This window comes from Hylaeus anthracinus, unplaced genomic scaffold (assembly GCF_026225885.1).
Source record: "Hylaeus anthracinus isolate JK02 unplaced genomic scaffold, UHH_iyHylAnth1.0_haploid 12001, whole genome shotgun sequence".
NCBI classification, from domain to species: domain Eukaryota; kingdom Metazoa; phylum Arthropoda; class Insecta; order Hymenoptera; family Colletidae; genus Hylaeus; species Hylaeus anthracinus.
Genome location: NW_026534348.1, coordinates 5687839 through 5710589, shown reverse-complemented (window position 1 = coordinate 5710589; position 22751 = coordinate 5687839). Strand labels below are relative to the sequence as shown.

General features: G+C 40.8%; 2 protein-coding genes across 9 annotated transcripts; both read right to left on the bottom strand.

Moving 5' to 3' along the window:
* Window positions 1-1017: 1017 nt before the first annotated feature.
* On the bottom strand, window positions 1018-3282 carry LOC128890823 (U4/U6 small nuclear ribonucleoprotein Prp4). The gene is made up of 5 exons (XM_054149716.1): window positions 3132-3282; window positions 2466-3020; window positions 2002-2379; window positions 1713-1926; window positions 1018-1655 (listed from the first exon to the last, which is right to left on the bottom strand). The coding sequence occupies exons 2-5, from the start codon at window positions 2989-2991 to the stop codon at window positions 1196-1198; spliced, it is 1578 nt and encodes a 525-aa protein (XP_054005691.1). The 5' UTR covers window positions 2992-3020; window positions 3132-3282; the 3' UTR covers window positions 1018-1195.
* A 354-nt stretch (window positions 3283-3636) lies between these two features.
* Window positions 3637-22647, bottom strand: LOC128890797 (dynein heavy chain, cytoplasmic). Of its 8 annotated transcripts, none has more exons than XM_054149653.1 (22): window positions 22296-22647; window positions 21168-21685; window positions 20010-21098; window positions 19804-19939; window positions 19370-19743; window positions 19077-19112; window positions 18353-18424; window positions 14531-18276; window positions 14141-14451; window positions 13971-14059; window positions 13731-13760; window positions 12439-13585; window positions 11879-12374; window positions 11185-11800; window positions 10318-11112; window positions 10024-10225; window positions 9675-9870; window positions 8423-8540; window positions 7953-8324; window positions 5112-7874; window positions 4846-5043; window positions 3637-4760 (listed from the first exon to the last, which is right to left on the bottom strand). In XM_054149653.1, the coding sequence occupies exons 1-22, from the start codon at window positions 22537-22539 to the stop codon at window positions 4326-4328; spliced, it is 13983 nt and encodes a 4660-aa protein (XP_054005628.1). In that variant the 5' UTR covers window positions 22540-22647; the 3' UTR covers window positions 3637-4325. The 8 variants fall into 8 exon arrangements, with proteins under 8 accessions (XP_054005628.1, XP_054005626.1, XP_054005630.1 ...); XM_054149651.1 differs by lacking the exon at window positions 9675-9870 and adding an exon at window positions 9011-9209; XM_054149655.1 differs by lacking the exon at window positions 13731-13760.
* Window positions 22648-22751: the final 104 nt, after the last annotated feature.

The window sequence follows — 22751 nt, the reverse complement described above, 5'->3', positions numbered from 1 at the left end:
TGCTGCTGGTTCATTGCATACTCGTCAGGCTCTCAGAATTGAGTAACGATTACAGATTAATCGGTTACCGATTACTCCGTACGAATAACATTTTACTCGATACCGAGATCCGCTGAAACAAACCGAATAAGTTTAACTTATTTTTTATTATTTTTCTGTTCGGCGTACGCGATCAGTTTTGTCCAGCAAATATATCTGCATCACTTTAGAATAAGTATTATTCATAAGAGAGCTGCTGCGGCTTAAAAATTTAGGGAAATACATTCTTAGAATCACCTTTCAACAAATAACATTCCGATTTTAGGACAAGTCGAAGCTGTACAATTTATAATTAATTAAACTCTGTAAAGAAAAAAGGTCTTGTTGTTCTACGTTTCTGTTTCTTATCGCAGAGAAATTAAAGGATTCGATCGATGTTCATTCTTTGGCTAATCCCGCGAGTGAAAACTAACGAGACACTCCTCTGAAACTGATTGTCAGTATAAAAGGAAATTTACGTTCACAGCAGAGGAACCTACCTGGTTGTCTTGAAAGTTTCTAAGAAGTTTGATAATAAAGTGAAGGCACGAGAGGGGCTCTCCTCTTCGTAATTACTCCGATTGTTCTGGAAGTTAAGCCGTCCGATTCCTTTCGGTATTCGCCGTTGAACCGTCAACTCGGAAACTTCTGCTTATTTTATGATCATTCGAGGGCTATACGATACGCTCAGATCGAGTAAATACTAGCATCTACCTTTAACCATGTAACGTATATGCAATTATTTGCAATCAGATTTATCGAAAATGACATGGAATTACACTCGAATGGTGGAGCTTGGAGTTGACGGAGTACAGAGTCCAATTTTAACGATTGTATGAAACACGTGACGGAATTCTCACAAATAGTAGCGTTCAGCAGTCCACAAATCTCTGTCTACGTTATCAGTACCAAATATTTCTTATCGGAAGCACGATAGTATTCCAGACATTCGAAAACTAAAGTTAGCCGATAAATTAAAAGGAATAATAATATAATAGATGTTATGTCATGTATTAAAACATAATAAGGGACAGGTAGTAAAGGATATATCTCAATTCATTCTTTCTATGTTACAAAATGAACGTATAGTTATCACTTGTAGTCACGGAAATAGCGTTGTCAAGTGGTGAACTCGATAAGTTCCTCGAATCATGCACCACGCTTTATTTGAGTCATTTCACATGTTTTCGGGAGCCCACAGTTTGAAAGTTCTGTCATAAGAACTAGTCCCGATAAATTTATGGTCGGGAGAAATATCAACACACATGACCTTGCCGTCGTGACCGGGTAGCGTCTTCAGAGGTTGCCAAGTTTTGTTCGACCAGATTTTAGCAGTACTATCGTACGATGCCGTGACCAGGTACTGCCCCTCTAACCTTTGATACTTCACGTCGGACAATAAATTCGTGTGCGCAGGTATCGTGTATACGCATGATCTTTTTCGCAAGTCCCATATCTTGCAAGTGTTGTCCTCGCTCGCTGTGGCTATATGGAATCCGTTAGGAGAGAAATCAATTCCAAAAATAGATTTTAAATGACCTTCCATAAACATAATACATCTTCCTGTACGAAGATCCCACACTCTGCCAAAGGAGTCGTGGCCGCCTGTAGCACTTACACTACCGTCGCACTGAAAGCTATAAATTCATACTGATTTGAAGGTGTCTCTTCTTTTGTAACGGTCTCATACTTACCTAATACAATGCACAGCCCTCGCATGACCCTCTTGATGAAGAACTTCTGCTTGCTGTTCCAAGTCCCAAAGCCTCCAAGACGCATCGTAACAGCACGTTCCAAGGAATCGACCGGATGGATGGAATGCCAACCTTGAAACTCTGTGCGGCTCGTGACCTTCAACTTCGGCGAGTGGTTCCTCACCTGATCCTCCGCTCCACAATTTTACCGTTCCTGTATACAAAGTACAAATATTTTATTTGGTATTGTATTCGAATTATCCGTTATAAATACGGAATTATCGTGTACCGTCCGCAGCACAGGACGCCAATACGCAAGTCTGTCCTGCTTTCTCCCCTATCACCTCCTCGGTAATAGTAGCTTTTGGATGAAAAACAATGCAGCCAACATTACAAGTATGCCCTTTAAGTGTTCGCAACAAAGTACAGTCGGGTACAGACCATATTTTACACAAGCCTGACCATGAAGCTGTCGCGAACAGCTTGGAGTTTGGACTGAATTGACAGAAGGAAATTGGTCTGGTATCCCCAATTTGAGAACAATAAATCGTTAGCGCTTGCAATTTTTTCAAAAGTTCTTGACGACGTGCTGTACGTGTAGCCGTTGGTAACTCCAAATCCTGTCTTGCTTTATCCAATCTAGCCTTTGCCCTAGGTAATGAATACGCTGTAAAACAAATTAAATTTTAATGTAATGTTAAATACTAATATAATTGAAGTAAGAAAATTTTTTAGCAATATATCTTTGCTTACTAGCAATCCAAGAACGGGCAATCTGTAGCGATTCTGGTCCCTCGTGATACCATGTTGCTTCTGTATCCCTTTCAACAGCATGAGAAGGTTTCTCGTCTTCTTCGTGCTTCTTTTTAATTGCATCTTCCCCTAGACTAGCTAATAACTCTCTTAATCTTGTTCGTCTGTCTGCAGGTCCTTCACCAAACAGACAAATAGGTTCCCCTAATTGTCTTAAATTTTTCTTTACTTCTGAATCATCTGTAGATACATTAATTTGACGAGCTTTTTTTCTGCGTTCAAACTCCTCTAAGAGAGCTTGCCTGTCCTTGGACATCTCATCTTCAAGTTCCATATACTCATTGGATATGTGTACATTTCCCAAAGTGGCAGCAGCATTGAGACTATCCCCCAAATTTGTAGAATCCTTCTCCTCTTCAGAAGATTCTGCTGCTGCAGCCAACCTTGCACGTTCTGCTTCTTCCAATGATCCATAATGCACAGTCTTTTGCTTTTTGACGTAAACTAAGTCTTCGTCATCCGACATATCGAATGATTACTTATACTAGAGATGATCTACAAAAATGAATATGAATGTATACAACAATCACAGGCTAAACAATGTTATCATAACCTATAAAACAAAACAAAATATTGTAACTATGATGTTAGATAAGAACTTCTTACGTAATTTACGAAACCTAGTGCACAAAGTAAATGCAATGTTTGCCTAAATTTATTTAATTAATGTCATTCATAAAAGTGTTCGCCCAAGTTTGCCTCTCCTGTTTGGGTTTCATGGACCAACAAATGATATCGCCATTTTGCGGTCAGGATCCTTCAGCTCAAGTTTGTAGTGAAAATAGTTCTCATTTCTGCCGCTAGATGGCGATTTGGTATTAGTGGCGCCACCGGTGGCAAAACACCCAAGTTTGTAACAAAAATAGTTCCTTCTGTTGATGCTAGATGTCGCCAAATTTAATATACCAATTTTTATCGTGGCGATATCTAGCGTTAAAAAGTAAGAAGTATTTGGATACAAACTTGGGCCATTTGCCACGGATGGCGCCGTATACTAATTTCGAGTGTTAATCGTATACTTATTCTGTTCATAAATAATGTATTCTTACGTCAAACGCATCCGTGATCATGTAAAGCATTTTGATATGAACACAAAAGAGTATAGGGTATGTATAGCACAGTAAGTTATTTATTAGATGCCATTCAAATAATATAAATTCTACAGTACCTTAGTACTTACACTTAAGCAAACGCAACGTAACTTTGTTACATAAAGCGGTCTTTCAGTTTCGAACGTATACAAAACTAAATAAACTATGTATATTACAACCTCGTTATCGAAACGACGACCTTCGGACAGATGTCTCGCATCTTCCTCGATTATGCTAATCGTCGAATAGAACAGTTCGTTTCATTACACGTTTACAGAATGTGCAGAAAAAACTTCTTGATGCGTTAAATAATTTCTTTACCATAGATATATTTATTTATTACGTCGGGAGTAATGGACAAACGTTTCCACCTCGAAGATCCAATACAAAGTTACGCGAGCGTCGCCCAGGATTCGAAGAAGTTACTATTCTAAACGAATAAAATTCAGTATTCCTTAAATGGTCAGCTCATAAATAATTGAAAACGGACAGATAAATAAATATCTCCATAAAATCTTACACTATATGCGGAGAGTAGTAGCTTCGAGGAGTTCATTTGTCCATCTCGGAATTATAAGTGTTAATTAAGTCGTTGCAAAGTAATATTATCGTTAACGTTATTTTAAGTATCGCCAATTTTGATACGGGATTGATCCCCGTTCGAGAGACTTGCTCTCGAAGGCGATACAATTAACTAGTTTTAAAGATATTAATTCAAAGCTGTGGATGTAAGAACGGCGACTCCTCTCTCGTAGAAACTGTGAGGATCTTGACTAGGAGCAATGTTTAAATCGACGGTAAACAGTAACTCGGTACGTGTGCTGTTCAGGTAAACTGGTAAGGACAGTTTGCCCTTACGAACTTCCTCGGTGGCAGAACGTATCCATCTCAACATGGTAACTGGTAAGTCGGTCATTATGGTCGAAGTCAAGTAAAGCTGATTATCCTTGCATTGTGCTCCTTGCAGCTTAAGGCCAGTTACAGCGAACGAACAGTCGTCGGTTGCGATATTGTCACCATCTCCTATGGTTACATCCAACTGAAGTTCTTCGAGTGACCAACTGTTCGCTTGCGCTATACATTGTCTCGTTGCCGTAATGTACGCTTCAGGATTCAGCAATCCACCAAGCCAAACGGGAAAACTCTGAGGGAAAATAGTAAGAATTTAATAGGCAGTGTTAGGAATGTAATATTAAAATAAGAAACATTTTATTGTTTTTAATTCCTACCTTGATCTCTTTAGCCCCTCCTTGAGATACTAGCCGTGAAACTTCCTGCAACTGTGACACCCTATGGCTAAAATCAGTTATCCACTGTATTACAGTGCAACCCCTAGGCACGGTATATCGTCTCCAACCACCAGGTAAAATGCCCTTCACTAACTCCGATAACATGGTCCTGTGATAGTTGGTCTGCTTCTTCTTACCCTGCGAATATTCCCTTGTAAGTTATAAATGCACGTAATTAATATGAATCGCAGGGATCGAAAGAATACCTGACAAATCAAGACTACATCCTCTAAATCGTGAATCACATCTTGGAGCAATTTAGCGCCACTGTTGACTTCCCTCTCGAAGTATCGGTAAAGCGGATCCTTTATGTTCTCTACAGTCCTCCTCAAAGTTGGCAAATTCTTTGGAAGCAACTGTAACCACGTGGAAGCCGAATTATGCAACGTTCTCATCCACGACGGTCGTCCGTCACCCTCCGCTTCTCTAGGCGTGTTCAAAGATTCCTCGTTCGAATACGCCAATTCATCTTCATCTTCCAATTGCTGCATCTTCAACAACTTCGACACCAAATCTGTTCCTCTGGTCGTGAGCAGTACTTTCTCAGCGTTGTTGGGTAGCCCGAGCCAGGAAGGTGTTTGTCTATCGGACAGCGATTCGATCCACTTCAGGAAATGGTCGCGCCTCGTACCATCAGGCATGGTAATATTTCTTTGACTTGCTTGAGATGCATCGATGTTAGCAACTAGCGCGAAGTCTGCTTCGAAGGACCTCGGTGTAAAGAGTTTTCGAAGGAACGACGTCAGCAGACGTTGGTCGAAATCATTGTCGATCTTTCCACCGTATATACATTGAGAGAGTAGCGTCACCACAGCATCCCAAGGCACTTTCTCCGGAGGTAAGTTAGTTCTACCCATGGCGGTGGTCTCTATCCACGTATCCAGAGTATCGCAAGCTACTCTTAAGTCGCTTTCGTTGAATTCGTAATGTTTGGCCCATCCTAATGGTGCGTAACGAAGACGTTCTTGAACGATGGCGTGGAACCACGCTAACAAGAAATAGAGACGAGCTCTTTCGTTGGGTGCTTTCATCATTCTCGACGCGGGTATAGTGCTGAACGTTCGTAGCAGATTTGCTCTGATGCCAGGTGGTGGCTCGAAGACGAATATTCTACCAGCTCTGAGCAGATTCACAGGTACTTTAGGATTGATCTCCATGGTCAAGAACAGTCTGAAGCTGGCGTGTGGTTGCAGACTATGCAATTTCTTTTCGAGTTGCACCAACCATTGTGGGGCTAAGTGAACGTTCTTCAATAATACCCATCTACCAGCTTTAACAGCCATGTTTATCGCTCTGTCGGCTTGATTGAATCCTTCCGAAGATCCTATAGCAATGCTGGCTATCTGTTTGCCAGACTCAGCAGCCAGATCATCAACCCTACCAGAGGCGTCGAAACCAGGCACCGAGCATAGCAAAGCAGGAACTGTGGCTTTAAGTTCATTCTCCACAACCGAAGCAAAATCGAGTTCAGCTTCTGCGGCGGCCATGAAGGATTCTCCCAAAGCAGATGTTACGACCAGAGTCGCAGCGGCTATTACGCGATCAGGTCTGAAGGCTTGAATCACTAACAACTGGTGCATAGACGTTCCTATAGGAGTCAGTGGCTTCTCTTCGTCCCAAAGTTTCGGGACACAGGTCTCTGGGGTCGGTGATTGCAACCACGCGTTGAACTCCGCGTTCTCTTGAATCTTCACGGACAGTTTCTTGAAAGCTGGCAACCTGAGACTCAAACGCATCATGGCTTCCTGCTGCTCCGAGCTTAGATTAGGTGCAAGAGGTCCTCGAATATTTAGAACGCCTTCTTTGCCTCGCAAGAAGAACGTGAATTCGCTGTCGTACGTGGATTCCGTGGCGATTCCTTTCAAATGTATTCTGCACAATAACAATGCGAATGTTAATCTATCCGTGTGCAACATTCCACGTCCAACGCGCTCGTAACAGGCAGAGAATAAGTCGCTGATAATAACGGACAACCGCTGAGTATAATCGGTAATATTGGTCAGTCTTGGGTTCTGAGACAAAACGGATGTGAAAACGTCCAAAAACATTTGCAGGGAATACTGGTATAAGAAGTGTACTTGATTCAAACTGTCCATCGTGAAGTACATGTTTGAACAGGCTTGAGACAAAGGCATATATTGCTGAGAAACCGTTTCAATTTCTGCTATCACTTTATCCGTCTCCTCGACCTTCTTGCTAATGTCAGCAGCTTCTTGTTTCAATGTTTCGAGGGTAGTTATCACAGAATCATCGTCGAGAATCTTTCCCTTGGCGTCGTTCAGTGCTTGAAGTAACGATTTCTCGAGCTGCCGTAGTCGCAAATGGAATTCACCTTGCAACTTCAACAAATCGGATCTCTTTTCGTCTATGTCGGGTCGCTCGGCTTTCAAGACTTGATTCAAACACTGACTCTGTAGAGAGCTTCTAGTAACGGTGAAGTTAACGAAGGTGACACGAGAGCAGATATCCGGCGGGAACTCCACCGTTGGGTCTCTCGTGGACAAGAAAATCACGAAAGACGGCGAAAGATCGATATCCTGATCACCAAGAGTGATGAGTACACGTCCGCCTGTCCTTCTTAATTCTCTGTTGAGTACAGGATTTAATATCGGGTCGTAATTTTCGACATCTTGCACCAATAGAGGATTGCCAAAACGAAGAGCGCTCTCAAGATTTTTCCTAAACGAGTCGTCCAAGAAGCTCGTCTTGGTGATCTTTCGATCCTTGAATTCATTCATTATAAATTCAGTTGCTTGTCCAGATGGATCGATGATCAACGGATATCTGTTGAAGCGTTTCAGCATGATGGCATTTTCATTGCAAAGATCGTCTGTTGGCAGCGCGTTAGCTTGCCACCTCAATCGCTCGTCGGGATTAGAGAGATATTCCGTTCTAGCTATATCAGGTCGGAATTGTAGATTAGCGTGTTGTAGATGTTCACACCAAGTACTAAACAAATTTTGCCGGTACTGTTAAAAAGAGGATAGGTATGAATGTCGTTACTCTTTAAAGAAATATATAGTTACTCATTACTGTTAATCGCTTACGTGTTGGTCGAAATACCCAGCATAAGCCAGGAAGGCGGACGACAAGAGAACGTCTCCGATTATCGTGGACATTTGACTCTTGAATGTTTCGCTCGTCGCTTCCCATCGTTCCCTTTCGATTACCAAGGATTTGAGTAAAGCAATAGAACGATCGACTTTGGCTTGCACGCTCTCCAAGTCAGCTTTGATAGCTTGAGCTTGAGAAATTAGCTGAGCATATTCTTCCTTGTACGAGGCTATACTTTGCTCGAGTTGAGCGATTAAATTTTTCACTTCTTCGCCTTTCTGCATGTTCGTTTCAGCCTGTCGTTCCAGCGAGTGGAGCTCGTCTCTCAGAGGCTCTACGCGTTTCAACATGTCTGCATATTCAATCTGAAATTATGGAATGTATGATAAATAGAATTATCTACTACTCTTTTTAATTTGAGAAGATTCAATTTTAAATTGTCTTCTAAGATGAAGCACAATACCTGTGCAGTAGCCCATTTGACGAGAGGTCCGCAAGCCAAGCTGGCTCGATTAACTTTTTCAAAGTTGTAGTCGGGATTGCTTAGGTAGCGACTCTTCATTTTCTCTCTCACCTCATCGCTAGATAAATATTTACGAAGATTATAATAACTCGTTCCGAATGTAATACCTACTAGACTTGATCGATTCTCATAGTTAAGATACACTTGGTTAACGAACGAAAAACCGTAAATTTTAAGCAATATTTTAGTATACTGTATTATACACGTGATTTCGGTTAGTAACAAGTTTGGCGTTTGTCGTTCGCATCATGCTCGAAATAGTAGTTGTGCTTTAGTGAATTTTGCCGAACGTATTTATTTTATTTTAAGGTTTGAGATCAGCAAGCACTGCGATTAGATATACAACGAGTATTAGTGATACACATTATTTCAGGCGTTTCTTATGAATTTATTTATTCGAATAATTACTATCTTTCAAAATGAACTGTTCGAAAGGTATTCGTGTCAACGAACCGTGTTCGCTGATCCCTCGGTCAAATAATTCGATCGTTCATCAAGGTTAAACAAAAACAGTGAATGCATGCTTACGTAATGTCCTCGGTACTGAAATTAGAGACAATAGTATTGATAAAATTGTCCCTCATGATGACAGCGCGGATAGATTTCCAATCACTGGCATTTTCACCGAGCAATAAGCAGATAGACTCCAACGCGACCTTCACGATTGCCGGCGGATTTGCCATGGACCGAACTTCGACTAAATGTTGTTTCTTTATCGATTTCACAGCTATACGGAAAAACCAAACGAATTTGATATAGTACAGTTGAAAAAATCAAGTGCCAGGCATGGTGCAATTAGAAAAGTTATGAGAAACAATGTTATGAGAGAAACAAGCTCCGCGGACAGGCTGCGCATCGCTTCAGCTGACCTATAAAGTTAGAGATTAGGAGGACACGAAACGAATATTTTATTTACATAGTGATGCGTACAATATTTACGTACTACGTCGTGTCTTTCAATCGTAATTTCTTAATGATCTTTTCTTGCGTAGATTTAAGATTGTAGCATTCCAGATACAACAAAAATTACTCCATGCGCTTTTACGAGAACGTACGTATACGTAAATAAGTGTACTGTATTCAGCCAAGACATAACATATATGTCAAGCGGTTATGATATCGTTTCCGTCTCGGTAAGTTCCCACTTTCGAGCATCGAACATTCAGTAGGCCCTAAATAATTGTTTTCTTACGTGATGGCCTCAGTGTTGAAGTTGACGATGGTCGGTATGAAGCTATCCTTCATAATGACGGCACGAATCTGTTTCCAATCGGTAGCATTCTCCTCAAGTAACAGGCATATTGATTCTAAAGCCAGTTTTACGAGGCTGGGAGGATTTGCCATCGAACGAATTTCGACAAGATATTGCCTCTTAATCCCCTTGACAGCTACACTCATTGTAAACGTTTCAGCCCAACGTACCACAGTTTCAACGTGATTTAACAATTAACAACGTAATTGCAAGTATTTGCAAACAAGTGGACATTTCATGTTGCAATCGTCGCGATGATTAAAGTCATAAGCGCATAAATGTTACCTACCGTTTTGTGCGTCGATGACAGCTGGTTCGACTTGTGCTAAATCAGCCATAACGTCGTCTCTCTTTTGATTAATGGTCACCGTCTGTATCGCCAATTGCTGCTGAATTTCTTGACTTTGTACCTTCTTCTTTTCTGCTTCTTGCTGATCTTTAACCATTTGTCGCAATTTCGCGTTAGCGGCTTCATTCTTTGCATGCAGTTCCTACGCACAAATAAAAATTCATGTAAAAAAAAAGAAGGAAAGGACAAGTTGGTCTTAAACATCTCCCTACTTAGCGTGCAGAATAATTTTACCTGAGATTTGATAGCCAAGCTTTTTTGCATTTCTTCCACCTGTTCCACCGTTTCCGCGATTTTACTTAAACCGACGTTCAGATGCAATTGCTGTTCCTCCAAGTCGCTCCTCTTCTCCTGATACAATTTCACGAAATGATTGATGAAGTCCAAGTAATGACGCGGTGTGATCGCCATGGTTCTGCTGCCTCGTTTTGCCAGTCTAGCGTTGGCCTTGTGCAACGTTTGGTGAACGTAAACGCAAGCGTTTATAACGGCGTCTCTATGCAAGGGTTGCGACGGAATCAGCGAGCAAACAGATGGGAAGAAATCTGGACATTTCCACGAGGGTCGTTCCAAATCTACGCGACTGGTGAATTCCTTTCCGACTTGGAAGAGCGCATCGTCCGACCAATCGCCGAACCAATTCAACACGCATCTGTTGAACAACGCAGGCGAGGTCGCGGCTCGATCTTTGAGTCCATCTGTGCTAGGATTCATTGTGAACACCACATGCAAATTCTTCATAACTTGACCAGTAAACCATTTGTACAGTTCTTCATTAGAATCTAGCATAAGGCCCTCGCGCTGCGCTCCTTCTTTGCACTGCGTCATCAGCGTTGTATATTCGTCACCTTCGAACAGTCCAGGTACCTCACCATTCGCAAGCAACGTATTCATTCGCTCGAGGAAGCCAGAATCCAACACGTTAGACTCGTCGAGAATGAACGCTATCTTTTCATCCTTACAACCAGAACGTCTCAGTACTTGGCGTAAATCTTCGTCGAAATCTTCGCCGGTGTATTTATTGTGTACCTTTACAAAAGAACATATAAATTCAGAATGAGCGATAACGTACGAGATAACTTATAAAGCACGACGTTGTACCTTTATTTGGAAGATGGATAAGCCGTTCATCCACGCAACGAATCTAGACAGAGTCGTCTTGCCAGCTCCAGAGACACCAATGAGTAACAAATGTCCCTGAGGCTGACGGAAGATTCTGTCAATCCGTAGAACGTGATCGAGAACTTCGTCAAAGAGTACCAGAGGCACGTCCAGTTCTTCTTCGTAGAATACTTTCAATCTTGCCCTAACGTAATCTCGCAGTTCTTGTCGATTGACTGGCACGTAATCCTTCGATAACCAGTTGCTGTACAAAATAGGCCTGGCTAATGCTCTTTCTCTGTCGACGCCCATAAAGTGTCTCATGGCAACGGTGTCAATATTCTTATTAGTCCAAGCTCTCTCAGAATCTTCCACCAGTCTGTCTTGGAAGAGACGAAGAGCCTCGTGAGCCCATAAACGTACCAGACCTTCGACCGATAGATTGTCAAGAGGTCTGATCGCTTCGCAGATACCGCGCACCCATCTAGTCATCTCGCGTGGAGAGTAAACGTAATGTGGTTGCATGTCTTGAGTAAATCTCTCTTGCGACGCTAGGTAGAACTCTACCATGGCATTTGTTAATGGCTCCGCGTAACCCCTCAAGGAAGGAGTTAGCCTGAAAAATTAGATCGCAAATAACATGACTTTCTCTTTTAAAATATCGATAACAGTAACCAAGAATCATCGTCCTTACCTAAGCATAGCACGAGTGAATGTACCGTAGATTTGTTTCAAGGATGTCTCTCCCGGATAGTCGACATAAATGATTGGTACGTGTCGTAGGAATCTATGGCTCAGAGGTTTCCTACCGGGGTCTGTTGGTGGATTGCAAGCACCGACAAACTGAATTCTTTCCAAAGTAACCCATGCTTGATCGCTAGTTCGATAGAAACCCCTGTGCTCTACCAATTGTCTCAAGAACGAGATTACACGTTGCGTTCCATAATTATCCATATCAGGTAAATTGATCTCGTCGCAGAACAGAACCAGCCATTTACCTAATTGCACTGGAGATAGTACAACGCCATTCGGGGTTTTACGATATTCGCAGTAGTGATCAAATGTTTTGAGCAGTAACTCGGGAGTAGTAGCCGATGAAAAGTTAAGACCAACGACTTCCATATCAGGCAACGCTCGCAGGGCAGAGAAAAGCGTCATGGTTTTACCAGAACCCGGTGGTCCACAGAGCACTATACAAAATAAATACAGCGTTTAATTATCTGATAATCATACTTACGAAAACAGATTACCTACCTAGTGGTTTGTGCTCCGCCAGCCACGTGTAAAGTAGACTTTCGTGCCTGACAGTGTCCAGAGTTGGTACTACAATGTCTGGACTAGCGACCTTGTGGGTTTCCACTTCGATCTGAGGCACCTTGTTACTCCAAGGCAACCATTCACCATGAATGCTGACTTCGAAGTCAATAATAGGAATATTACTTTGCGTTGGCAGAGGTACGGTTGTGATGGATCTAACAAAATCTCCTGAGTCGGATCTAACTTTCAGCTTTGCGTCTCCTGCAAAGCTCCATAGTAAAGCGTATACTAAACACTTTGGCATGTAACGCTCGAGTTGCTCACTCGGCAAAGGAAAATCTGTGTGAGAATGATTGTATTGCAGGACATTGCGCACAGATTGGTTTAACATGGAGAATAAAGAGCTCAACGCTCGCAAACGCGTAAAGTCCATTATGTGTTCCTGTTTCATGGCATATTCCAAGCATCTCACTACTAATCCATCTGGAGCAAAGTAGCTCTGTAAAATACTAGCAACTTCTCTCTGCACTGACAACGCAGGTGACACAGTATCCTCTTTATCAGATGTCTTTTTGCTTAGATTGTCTTCTTCTCCATCCTCGAGTGGAATGTGTCTCAAACGTAACATGTAGTGTTCGAATATCATTTCCGTGGAAAGCACATCTTCGGAGAACCAAACCATACCGCAACGGGAGACAGTAGCTAACGTGGCGTATTTTAGATCTTGAACTTCAAACATAACTCTTACATTTGGTGGTAAGCTCAAACGTTCGCCGTTTGGTAGAGTGAGCAGTTTATTGTCGTCCAGTACGGAATTCAAATTCTCGACCCATTCTGGATCCACGTCGCCGTCGAATATAATCCACTGTCTCTTATTAATTTCTCCTCTTACATTGTCGATAATTTTTCTGAGAATATGCGTGAAGAGACCATCCGTCCATTCGCGTGTGTTCGGATCCAACACACCGTATAACATTTCTTTGCTGATTGCTTTAGGATCGATCACGTGAGCAACGCCTTCCACTCCTTCGAATCTTTCCAAAGCTTTTAAGAGCACCTTCCACGCCATCGTCTTTCCAGAACCACTGGGCCCGACCATCATCAGTCCGTGATTCAGGTTGCAGATTTGATACAGTTGAAGTACCTAAATAAAAACGTTATTAGAGTCGAGAATTGATCAAAATAGAACAGAAATGATACTCATACGAATTTACGAGAAAGAATGTACCATCTAAGGAAGTAAAGAGATACCAATCATGCGATACTAATCACAATTTACTTTCTCTCACCTTTCCTAGCCAGGTCACACCGACCATTTCCTGAGAGTGCGTATGATAAACAATTTAAATGTTAGGAAGGCATCGTATCTAGATTATGACAATTTTTTTTTAAATAAGAAATCAAATTTGCACGAAATTGCTCTCGCTTTATTCGTTCTACTTATCTCATGCTGCTATTTCTAATGATGGATTATGAAGTAATACAAGTAATGGTTATGTACAGTGATCAATATTTTGATATTTCGTTACCTTTTCTTGCCAAGCTCCTCCTTGCTCGTCGCCTTCGCCGCATACGAGATACTCTTCCATACACACCTTCCTGATCTGATCTTTCAATCCTGCCAACATACATTTAGATCATAAGAAAAACGTTGATGCCATTAGGCTATAGAAGACGTAAAATGTATAAACAATCTTACCTTTCATTTCAGCACGCGTGTAATTTACATTCGGGAATACATCGTTCAGTAAACTAAACAGCAACGGAATATCTTCGGCGACCAATTTCGGTACCATCGTTTCGCAAACGGATTGGATAAGAATTTCTTGCTCTGGCAAATTTTCAGCGATCGAGGCCTCGTCGATATTCGTTTCGCCGCGACCGTGCATGCCTTCCTTGATTTTCTGAATGCGATCGCGTTTAACATTTCCAGCAGAAATGAGCACAGATTTCAGTGCTCGAAGACCAAAATCGTAATGGGATTGATTAGATAGTTGTTCATCGCATAACCTGCAAATATATATCGTGTGTTTCACAAATTATTAATTTCCTTTTTTTTTTAATTATAAAAAGAAATTAAGAAACTTACTTGAAGAACGGTACAATCTTGCACGCTAATTTTTCAGCCGATCTGAATCCTTGACTGAAAAGCATGACCTCGGCTATCAATTGCCTATCCGGTGTAGTCATCGCCAATGATCTGAAGAGTTTCTTCAAGTTATCAGGAAGATTTGATCGTCCCGCGTAACCTGGATTCATTGTAATAAAGATAGCCATGTCCGTGGATACCTTGACTTGTTTGCCAACCAATTCTACGCAAAGCATTCCTTCTTTTTTCCCTTCCATCTGACTTTTCAATGCTTCTTGAATAGTTTGTACTTGTTGAGAAACAGCTGAGAGCATACGCTCTTCTAAACGATTGAATTCGTCGAAACAACCCCACGCACCGACTTGACAAAGACCAACAAAGATACGACCCATAGCTTGAAAATCGAAGGTCTCGTCGCAATTGAACACCAATACAAATCTTCCAAGCTGATGTCCCAAAGCTTTCACCGACTCAGTTTTTCCTGTTCCCGCCGGTCCAAACGGAGAACCTCCGAGACGTGCTTCTAAAGCTTGAGTCATCGTTAAGTAACACCTGTCTGTCAGAGGTGTCTGAACCAATCTATCTTGTACTCCCAAGTATTCAAATCCGTAAAAGAATTTAGCATTTGCCATGTGTATCGTAAGCTGTTGCAAAACTTCGGTTTGTCTAGGATCAAAATAGAATCTCATTTCGCACAACCATTCAAACGCCTTTGGATTAGTAATGTTGTTAGCGATCAATCTCCTGGTTACTGTACGTTTGTGCACAAACTCGTTGATTAAATGTTCCAGCTTTTTTCGCCTCAAAGCAGGCTGCTCTTGAAGAACAGAATCCGCTAAAACATTCAACGTATTCTCGACTTGGAGCAATACTCTTTCCAAGGGGTTCTTACTCGGATCGCTTTGCGATTCGTGCAAAGCTGCTTCAACGTCCTCTGACCATAAAATTTGGGCAGCTAGAACAATGATTTGAGCTTGGTAGTAATCGCACCACGTCATGAACGCTTGTGCATTGATATTGCCGTCTTTGAATTGTTTGATGTCTTGTACTGCTCTCGCAAGACTCGAAGCCAACGTAACTCTCATCTCTTTTTCTACGAGGCTCAACCACTCGTTAATTTTAGGGTGGTCGACAGTAGACACTGGATTCTGGAACAACACTTCCTCTCCTTCACGAGATGCTATGCCGGTAATAACAGTGTTGTCTTCGTTTAAGAGTATGGCTGCCACGCCGGCAAACATCTTTTTGAAATGCTTTTGTAACCTCGCGATGTTTTTACTGTTACCGATGATCTCCAACAAGTCTTCGTCGCCCACGAAATAAAATCGCGGGAATGACGTGCGTTCTCTTTCGAGATATTCTCCCAAAGCTTTCTGTATTTTCCCAAGCAAATCAGCTAACCGTTCGAGTGCCCTTTGCACGCCAGGAATATTGAGAACGTCCATGACCATAGGAGATTTCGATACTTTCTTCATCAAACCAAGAAACTCGGAGCTGATACTCTGGAAACGAGATGTCTCGACGGGTAATAATGTTTTGATGTCGGCACTGCCTGAGAAGATACCTTCCAAGTAAACCCAACGTCTCTGAACGTCTATCCAGACATCGAATAACGCGTTGATTCTATTGAGTTTCTCTTCCCAAGTCAACGCTTCTTCCTCGAATACCTTATAGTAAGGCGACAATTTCATAGCAGCTACCGAATTGATGTGTTCTTTGACCTTGTTAAAGAGGTCATCCCAACCACGAATTAATTTACATTTATTTTGGTAATTTATTAAATCCAATTCATATGTTTGCCAGGATTCTCGGACTTGTTTCAAAAATTCTTCTAGCGCCATTTCACCCTGTGCAACCAGAATAATGTCTTTAACTATTCCTTCGTTTTTCTGCAGATTTACATCCCAAACTTGGCCAAGAGTGAGTTCGCTTAACACCCAATTGACGCGAAGCTGCTTCGTTAACTGTTTCCAGTGTCTCTCTTTCAAAGCATCAGATTTCAATTCGACGATTAACATATTAACTTTCGTGTAACTTTGCAGCATCTTCTTGACGTATTCATACGAAGAGTACTGTCTGAGCCTAGCTGGTAGTTCTTTCAATTGTGCCATCATCGTGTCCAATTGTTGACGCAATTTTCGTGGTTGAACGGACAACCAGGGTTTCTCTCGAGTTTCATCGATCTGTGTCCATATCTTCGACAATTCTGACCAAACTCCTCTCAGGTCTTGGAGCTCCTCGAACACTACTTGCATTCTATCCTCGCTGGTGGACACTCCTCCCGGTTCTTGTAATTCTAAAGCTTCTTTAGCCTTTGCTACATTATCCCTTTCTTCTTTTAATCGAGCAAATTTACTTTCGAATAGCTGCAATTGTTGCAATGCATCATCTGGCCGTAAATGACCCTCGACTGGTTTACCTCTTTCCCAATCGTTCAGGAAATCGGTAGTTCTTATTTCAACCGCTTTATCTTCTGCGACAATCTTCATTTGCAATGACGCGACCTGTGTTTGTATGCTCGTGTCTTTTCTCTTTAGTATTTCGTTGAACGCTCCCCATTCACCCTCTATGTTATCCACGTGCAACCACGAGGATGGAAACTGAAACCTTTGACGCTCCAATATTCTCTGGCTTTCGCGATATACATCAACTTGTTTCTCCCATGCTTTCATTTTGCGTTTCAAAGATTGGACATAAGTTATAAGTCCAACTGCGTCGGATGTGCTAGCAGCTTCGATGGATTGTTGTTCCAAATCGCTTCTGGACTTTGATACATGGGAATGAAAGCTCGCCATTTCATTAGCGAGAAGTGTTCCGAATTTACCTAACGTCTCTTTGTGCCATGAATCGTATTTCAAAGATACTTTACTTTGTACCTTCGCGTAATCAATTATCACAGGACCAAATTCACGTCGCGTGTCAGATGTATCGAACGTAGTTCTAGTCTTCTTAATATCGTTCAAACATTTCATCCACAAGTTTATATTTTCGCCCAATTTTCCATATAAATTATCTGGCTGAAGATCCCAGAGCGCCTGGTACCGTAACCATTGATCCACGTAATCGGCAACATCTTTCATTTTAGATTCGACAGCATTGTAAGCTGCTTCCAAGGGTTGCTTCCCATTGGGCAATTTCGTGAGCAGATTCCTATAGGTACCCGATTCAGGTTTGTCTAAACCTACTTGATACCTCGAACTTTGAAGTCGCATTTGCGATGTGACGATCGCTTGCCACGCAAATAGTTGTTGCATTATTTGGAATCTCGCGTCCTCGATACTTGGATACAAGTACATTGTCTGATTCGTTATGCGCACTTCATGAATTTGATTCTGGATCTTAGGATCGCCACCAGGTTTGTGTGTAGGTTGGGAGGGTGCATCGGTGTCCATGCTCAAATCCACTTCCTTCTTTTGACCAGTAAGTGCATCAGTCCATGCCTTTATTCCAGCTTCTAATCTGGCGGCTAAATTTTTTTCTACTTCCTCGTCGAGTCTGGATACCCAAATATTCAAGTTCGAATAGTTTTTCAAAGACAGCTCGTCCACAGCTTTCTGAATCTTCGAAAGTATATCGGCAAAGGTGTTCGCTGAATATGGACACGTTTCAAGAGAACGAACATCCACGTCCAGTTGTTCTTCAACCACCACAAGATCTTCGACTTTCTCTTGAAATGAAACGACAACATCGGAAAGACGTTGCACGTACGGGTCCAATTTGTAACTTTCCCAAATCAGTGCAATTCCCTAAGTTCGAATTGAAATGTTAAAAGTAACATATATTTTATATTATTATTATTATTTGCCAAGACTGAAAACTGACCTCGGAAATAAGCGTTAAAACATCGTTGCGCATTCCTGCGACCAAAGGTACGATACTGGCTTTATCTTCGATCTAGGAAGAATTACAAATTATGGAATATAATCGAAACAAAATTGCATTGTTGGCAATACAATACAATTTTACGACATAAATTATGATTCATCATTCAATAAGGTACATTACAAAGAATGCAAACAAAAGTTTTACATGTTCATAGCCGATGCTAAGAAATTGTACGATAATCTTTATCTGCACTTTAGATATTATAGAAAAAGAGAAACGCAAGATATCACCATTGCAAGCAACTTTCGGAATGTGCGGATAGCCAAATCTTTCAAATTAATTATAACTATGTAATGTAAACTTCATACGAAATAGAACAGAAATTGTGATACTTTTTAGGTTCACTGAATTCAAAAACTTAAGAAATCAGAAGAACTCTGGAAGCTTCAGAAAACATGAAATATAACAATGTTGTATATTTCAATTGAAAATGAAAAAAAAAAAAACACCCGACTTCTTTCAGGTTCCCGCACATCCTTGCAATTCACCTACTCATACTTCAGACGAATTTGTACTAGTTTCTTTTAATTGTTCATTGTACTAAAATAAAATCGTATCATCTTGCAGTACATATTTTTCTACAAGAGCTAAGCAGGCATACAATAATAATTTGCAAATGTAGGCAAGATGCATAATGCCTGAAAGCATCATGTATGACTACCTTCAATGCGGGGCAGTGGGGGCTCCGATTGGTAAGCTAAAAATATTGGAGATCCAAGGAATTAGAAATATCAGTATTACTAATATGTACCTTTAACCTGGCTCTATTTCCTATTATTTTCTATTATTTTAGTCTTATCTTTAAAGATTTATGTTATTACAACAATGATAATCACGGTGCAGAAACATTCAGAACATGAAACTTAGTTCCTATTTAAACGACGAAGTCTCTTTAAAATTTACGCCAACTTCAGAATAGTGTAATAAAAATTAAGTAAACAAACAAAGCGTTACCTTCTCAAGTGTTCTCTCGTAAGTTCTGATGCTGTCGATCAAGCTAATTGCAAATGGATACAGCTGATTGGCTTGATGCGCTTTATTCACAATTGGTAAAGGTACACGAAAACCGAGGTTCCTTAAGTTCCTCACTTCCTTCGATAACGTGATAATTTCAGGAAGAAAATTCACTTTCAATTTCAATACGTTGCCTCGTGCCGTTCGTGATCGTACATTGTCTATCGTAAAAATCCTTCCGGTAACACCGAAATTTCTTTGTTGTACTTTCCGTGCCCACTCATTAAATATCTCTTGAGTAGACAGTTTCATACGAAAACTGTCTCCATCCGCCTTTAATTTTTGACCTTCGACATAACTCTCCCATCCTTTTCCTGGTAAAGAAATGGAAATGAAAACTATATTAAAACATATAAAATTATATCAATAATTACCTAATACATCTTCAACCCGTTTTAAGTACATTGTGAGCTGATAATCTATTTGTTTAACCCAAATAATGGATCCGGCGACGGGAGGCAAATCTCTAACTATACTCATGTTACAGCATTTACTTTGTCCATATTGAACCTGTATCGACAAAGCAATTATTAGCTGAAATTTACGGTACAAATATTTTTTTTATTCTAAATTTAAATACCTTAAACTTTTCGTGTAAAGCTTCGATATCGTCTTTCACTCTTTGTATTAACTGTGTCTGGTATTCCCTAATAGCTCCCCGAATATGCGGTCTCACGAAAAGCGCATTAAAGCGTGAAAAGATTCTAAACATTTCGTTTGCATTCTTCGCAGTACCTAATTGATCTCTGAGGTGAGCCGTGATTCGTGCTTCAACTCTTTCGATTCGTTCTTCGTACCTATGAACAGCAGCTTTCCAGGAGTCAAGACCCTCTTTGGTAATATCAAGGCAATCGATTTCTTTCACGTTCTCGTATGCCAAATTTACTTCGTTGATGGCGTTTGCATCTGCCGCATTTAAAGCAAATTCAACCTTATCGTTATCAGAATTTTCCAACGTGGCGTTACTATTATTTTGATGAACCGTAGGTCTAAGTACTCGAACGATAACTGTCCTGAGTTGCTCGTGATGTCGACGGAATTGTCGCATGTGTTCCATTCTAGCTTCTAACTTTTTGTGCATCGGCGAAATTCTCCATACCATTTTCATGTGTTCGTCGCGTTTCTTCTTCATAATGTCTCTTAATAGTCCAGTTAACTTTTCGTATTCGTCGTCCCACGTATTAAATACTTCGAAACACTGTCCCATAACTTTTTCAAACTCATCAAATGGAATGTGCATTAACCTTCTTGTACCCAACACTTTTAGAAGTTGCTGTCCTAGATCTCTGGAGATGGCTTCTATCAACTTTAATGCTCTCTGAGTAGGGTATTTTGTGCTTCTAATTTTCCGTAGATGCATAAAAATCTGCTGAATGCTAATTCGTATTCTTTCAAGTTCTGTAGCCGATAGTAAATCGTTAATTGGGAAGTCCTTCATCAGTGGATTGTAGTCATTGACGGTGGCTAACGCTTGTTGCAGACCGGTATCTGTATCAAAACTAACGGTCGCGTGGAACCTCTTCCCATGTTTGAGTATATCCAAAGTTAAAGAAATCTCTATACTCTCTCGTTTCTCTTGTATCCGGTGCAATGCTCTTTCCAGATTTAACCAGAACGAAATCTCTTGGAGAGCAGTGCCCGATTCTGGATCGCGATTTAATTTAGTGACCTGTGCAAAAAAATAAACGATATTATATAGTATAAGATGTATGAAAATAAATAATTTACAGTCTCTTACCTTTTGAATTTCCTTTATCCATCTATTTACACCATTTTGTAGTAAGTTCAGGAATGTTGAATCTTCAACTTTATCGCCGAAATCGGCAACCTTGGGCTTACGATTTTCTTCCGCGCATTGTTTAATTACTTGTGCGACAACTGGATGAATTTGAAGCGAAATTTCAGGAATATCTATATTTTGTTGTAAATGTAGTAAACCCATTTCAAGTTCTGCTATTTTCTTTTCGACGGTCGGTGCCATTTTATCGCCGTCTCGGTCCGCGCGACCAGTTTCTTTTACATAGCTTTTAAAATATGGAGCCATAGTTTTGCTTATAGCATGCAATGTTTCGTAAGGTGGTCCATCCGAGAAGGTTACTAGACGCACTTGCGAATGAATACTCTTATCAGCTTCAATTATCGCTCCACGTTTAGTTATAACTAAGGAGGCCATTTTAGGACTAGTAAAATGTATCTCATTTGATATATAGAAAACAGAATTCTCTTTTTCTTCATCTGTTTCATTGGTATCTTCCTCTGGAAAATTTAAGTAATATTGATAATTAACCATTAATTATTAAGAAATTAATTAGAATAATAATAATAGATATTATTCTTACAGAAATGTGTGTAAAATTACACAATGTTCTGCAATAAAATGTAACGATTCCGAAAATTTCGAAAAGCTTTTTCGAAAACTATTTAATTATGGCGGGCATGAGATGCGCGATACTAATGAAAATAGGTCATGAGTTTAGTTTGGGCATTTGTTTTCTTTTTTTTCATTCGTAAAAAGATTGGACTTCGTTTATAAATACGAACAGGAAAGTTTTATCGGCGCGAAACATTGCGCACCGGCACATCTTTGCGAGAAACCGATAAAAATATGAGAATAGAATATCGAAAACAATGTTACGATGTCGTTACGTGTATCGATCATATTCAGGTATGAGTCATATTCAGGCGAAATGTAAATGCATCGGGCGACAAGTGTCGCATTAATTTTCCGAATACGCTTCCTGTCGTCGCGGCTTAATGTACCGTTGTATCGAAAGACCGCAATGGAGGATATCGCAACAGGCCAGAGTGCAAAATTTACGATGGTAAATCGGTCGATGATACGTCGCGAATCATCGGTTCCACGTACCTTTACTGGAATTCCTTTGTATGTAAAGCGCCCACACTTGGGAATCATTCAAAAATTTTTTTATACACTCTTGATTGGTCTTGTCGTCGAGGGCAGAAACGAACGCGGGTGGTACCACATCTTCGTCAGGTAGAAGTACCAGTACAACCTTTTTTAAATAATTAGCGAAATCCCAATATCCTACGACTGTAACGATCTGAGACTCCGGGGACGGTTCCCCGGAGCCGTCCAAGGAGTCACCCATCCCGCCGTAATCGGTATCGCAAAATCTTTAAAATCTTGAGCGGGTGATCGGCCGACCCCCGCTCTAGGATGAACTGTCACACAAGTGATGACGAACTATAGAAGGCATAGACTACAGCGCACAAGTACTTACAATCTGTAACGATTTTCTAGCGGTGGCGCCATTTTCTTAATCCCTATCTTATCCATTGTTACGGCCTATTTCCATGTGCA

Bases quoted from the DNA above. Each gene is read 5' to 3' on its own strand.
- LOC128890797 (XM_054149651.1), bottom strand. From the start codon at position 22,539: ATGGGTGACTCCTTGGACGGCTCCGGGGAACCGTCCCCGGAGTCTCAG. The intron at 19,940-20,009 runs GTATTTAAATTT...TTGTCGATACAG, and splicing joins CTTTACACGAAAAGTTTAAG to GTTCAATATGGACAAAGTAA. The intron at 8,325-8,422 runs GTATTGTGCTTC...CCATAATTTCAG, and splicing joins TCAAATGGGCTACTGCACAG to ATTGAATATGCAGACATGTT.
- LOC128890823 (XM_054149716.1), bottom strand. From the start codon at position 2,991: ATGTCGGATGACGAAGACTTAGTTTACGTCAAAAAGCAAAAGACTGTG. The intron at 2,380-2,465 runs GTAAGCAAAGAT...TTTGTTTTACAG, and splicing joins TGCCCGTTCTTGGATTGCTA to CGTATTCATTACCTAGGGCA. The intron at 1,927-2,001 runs GTACACGATAAT...CTTTGTATACAG, and splicing joins GGCGTCCTGTGCTGCGGACG to GAACGGTAAAATTGTGGAGC.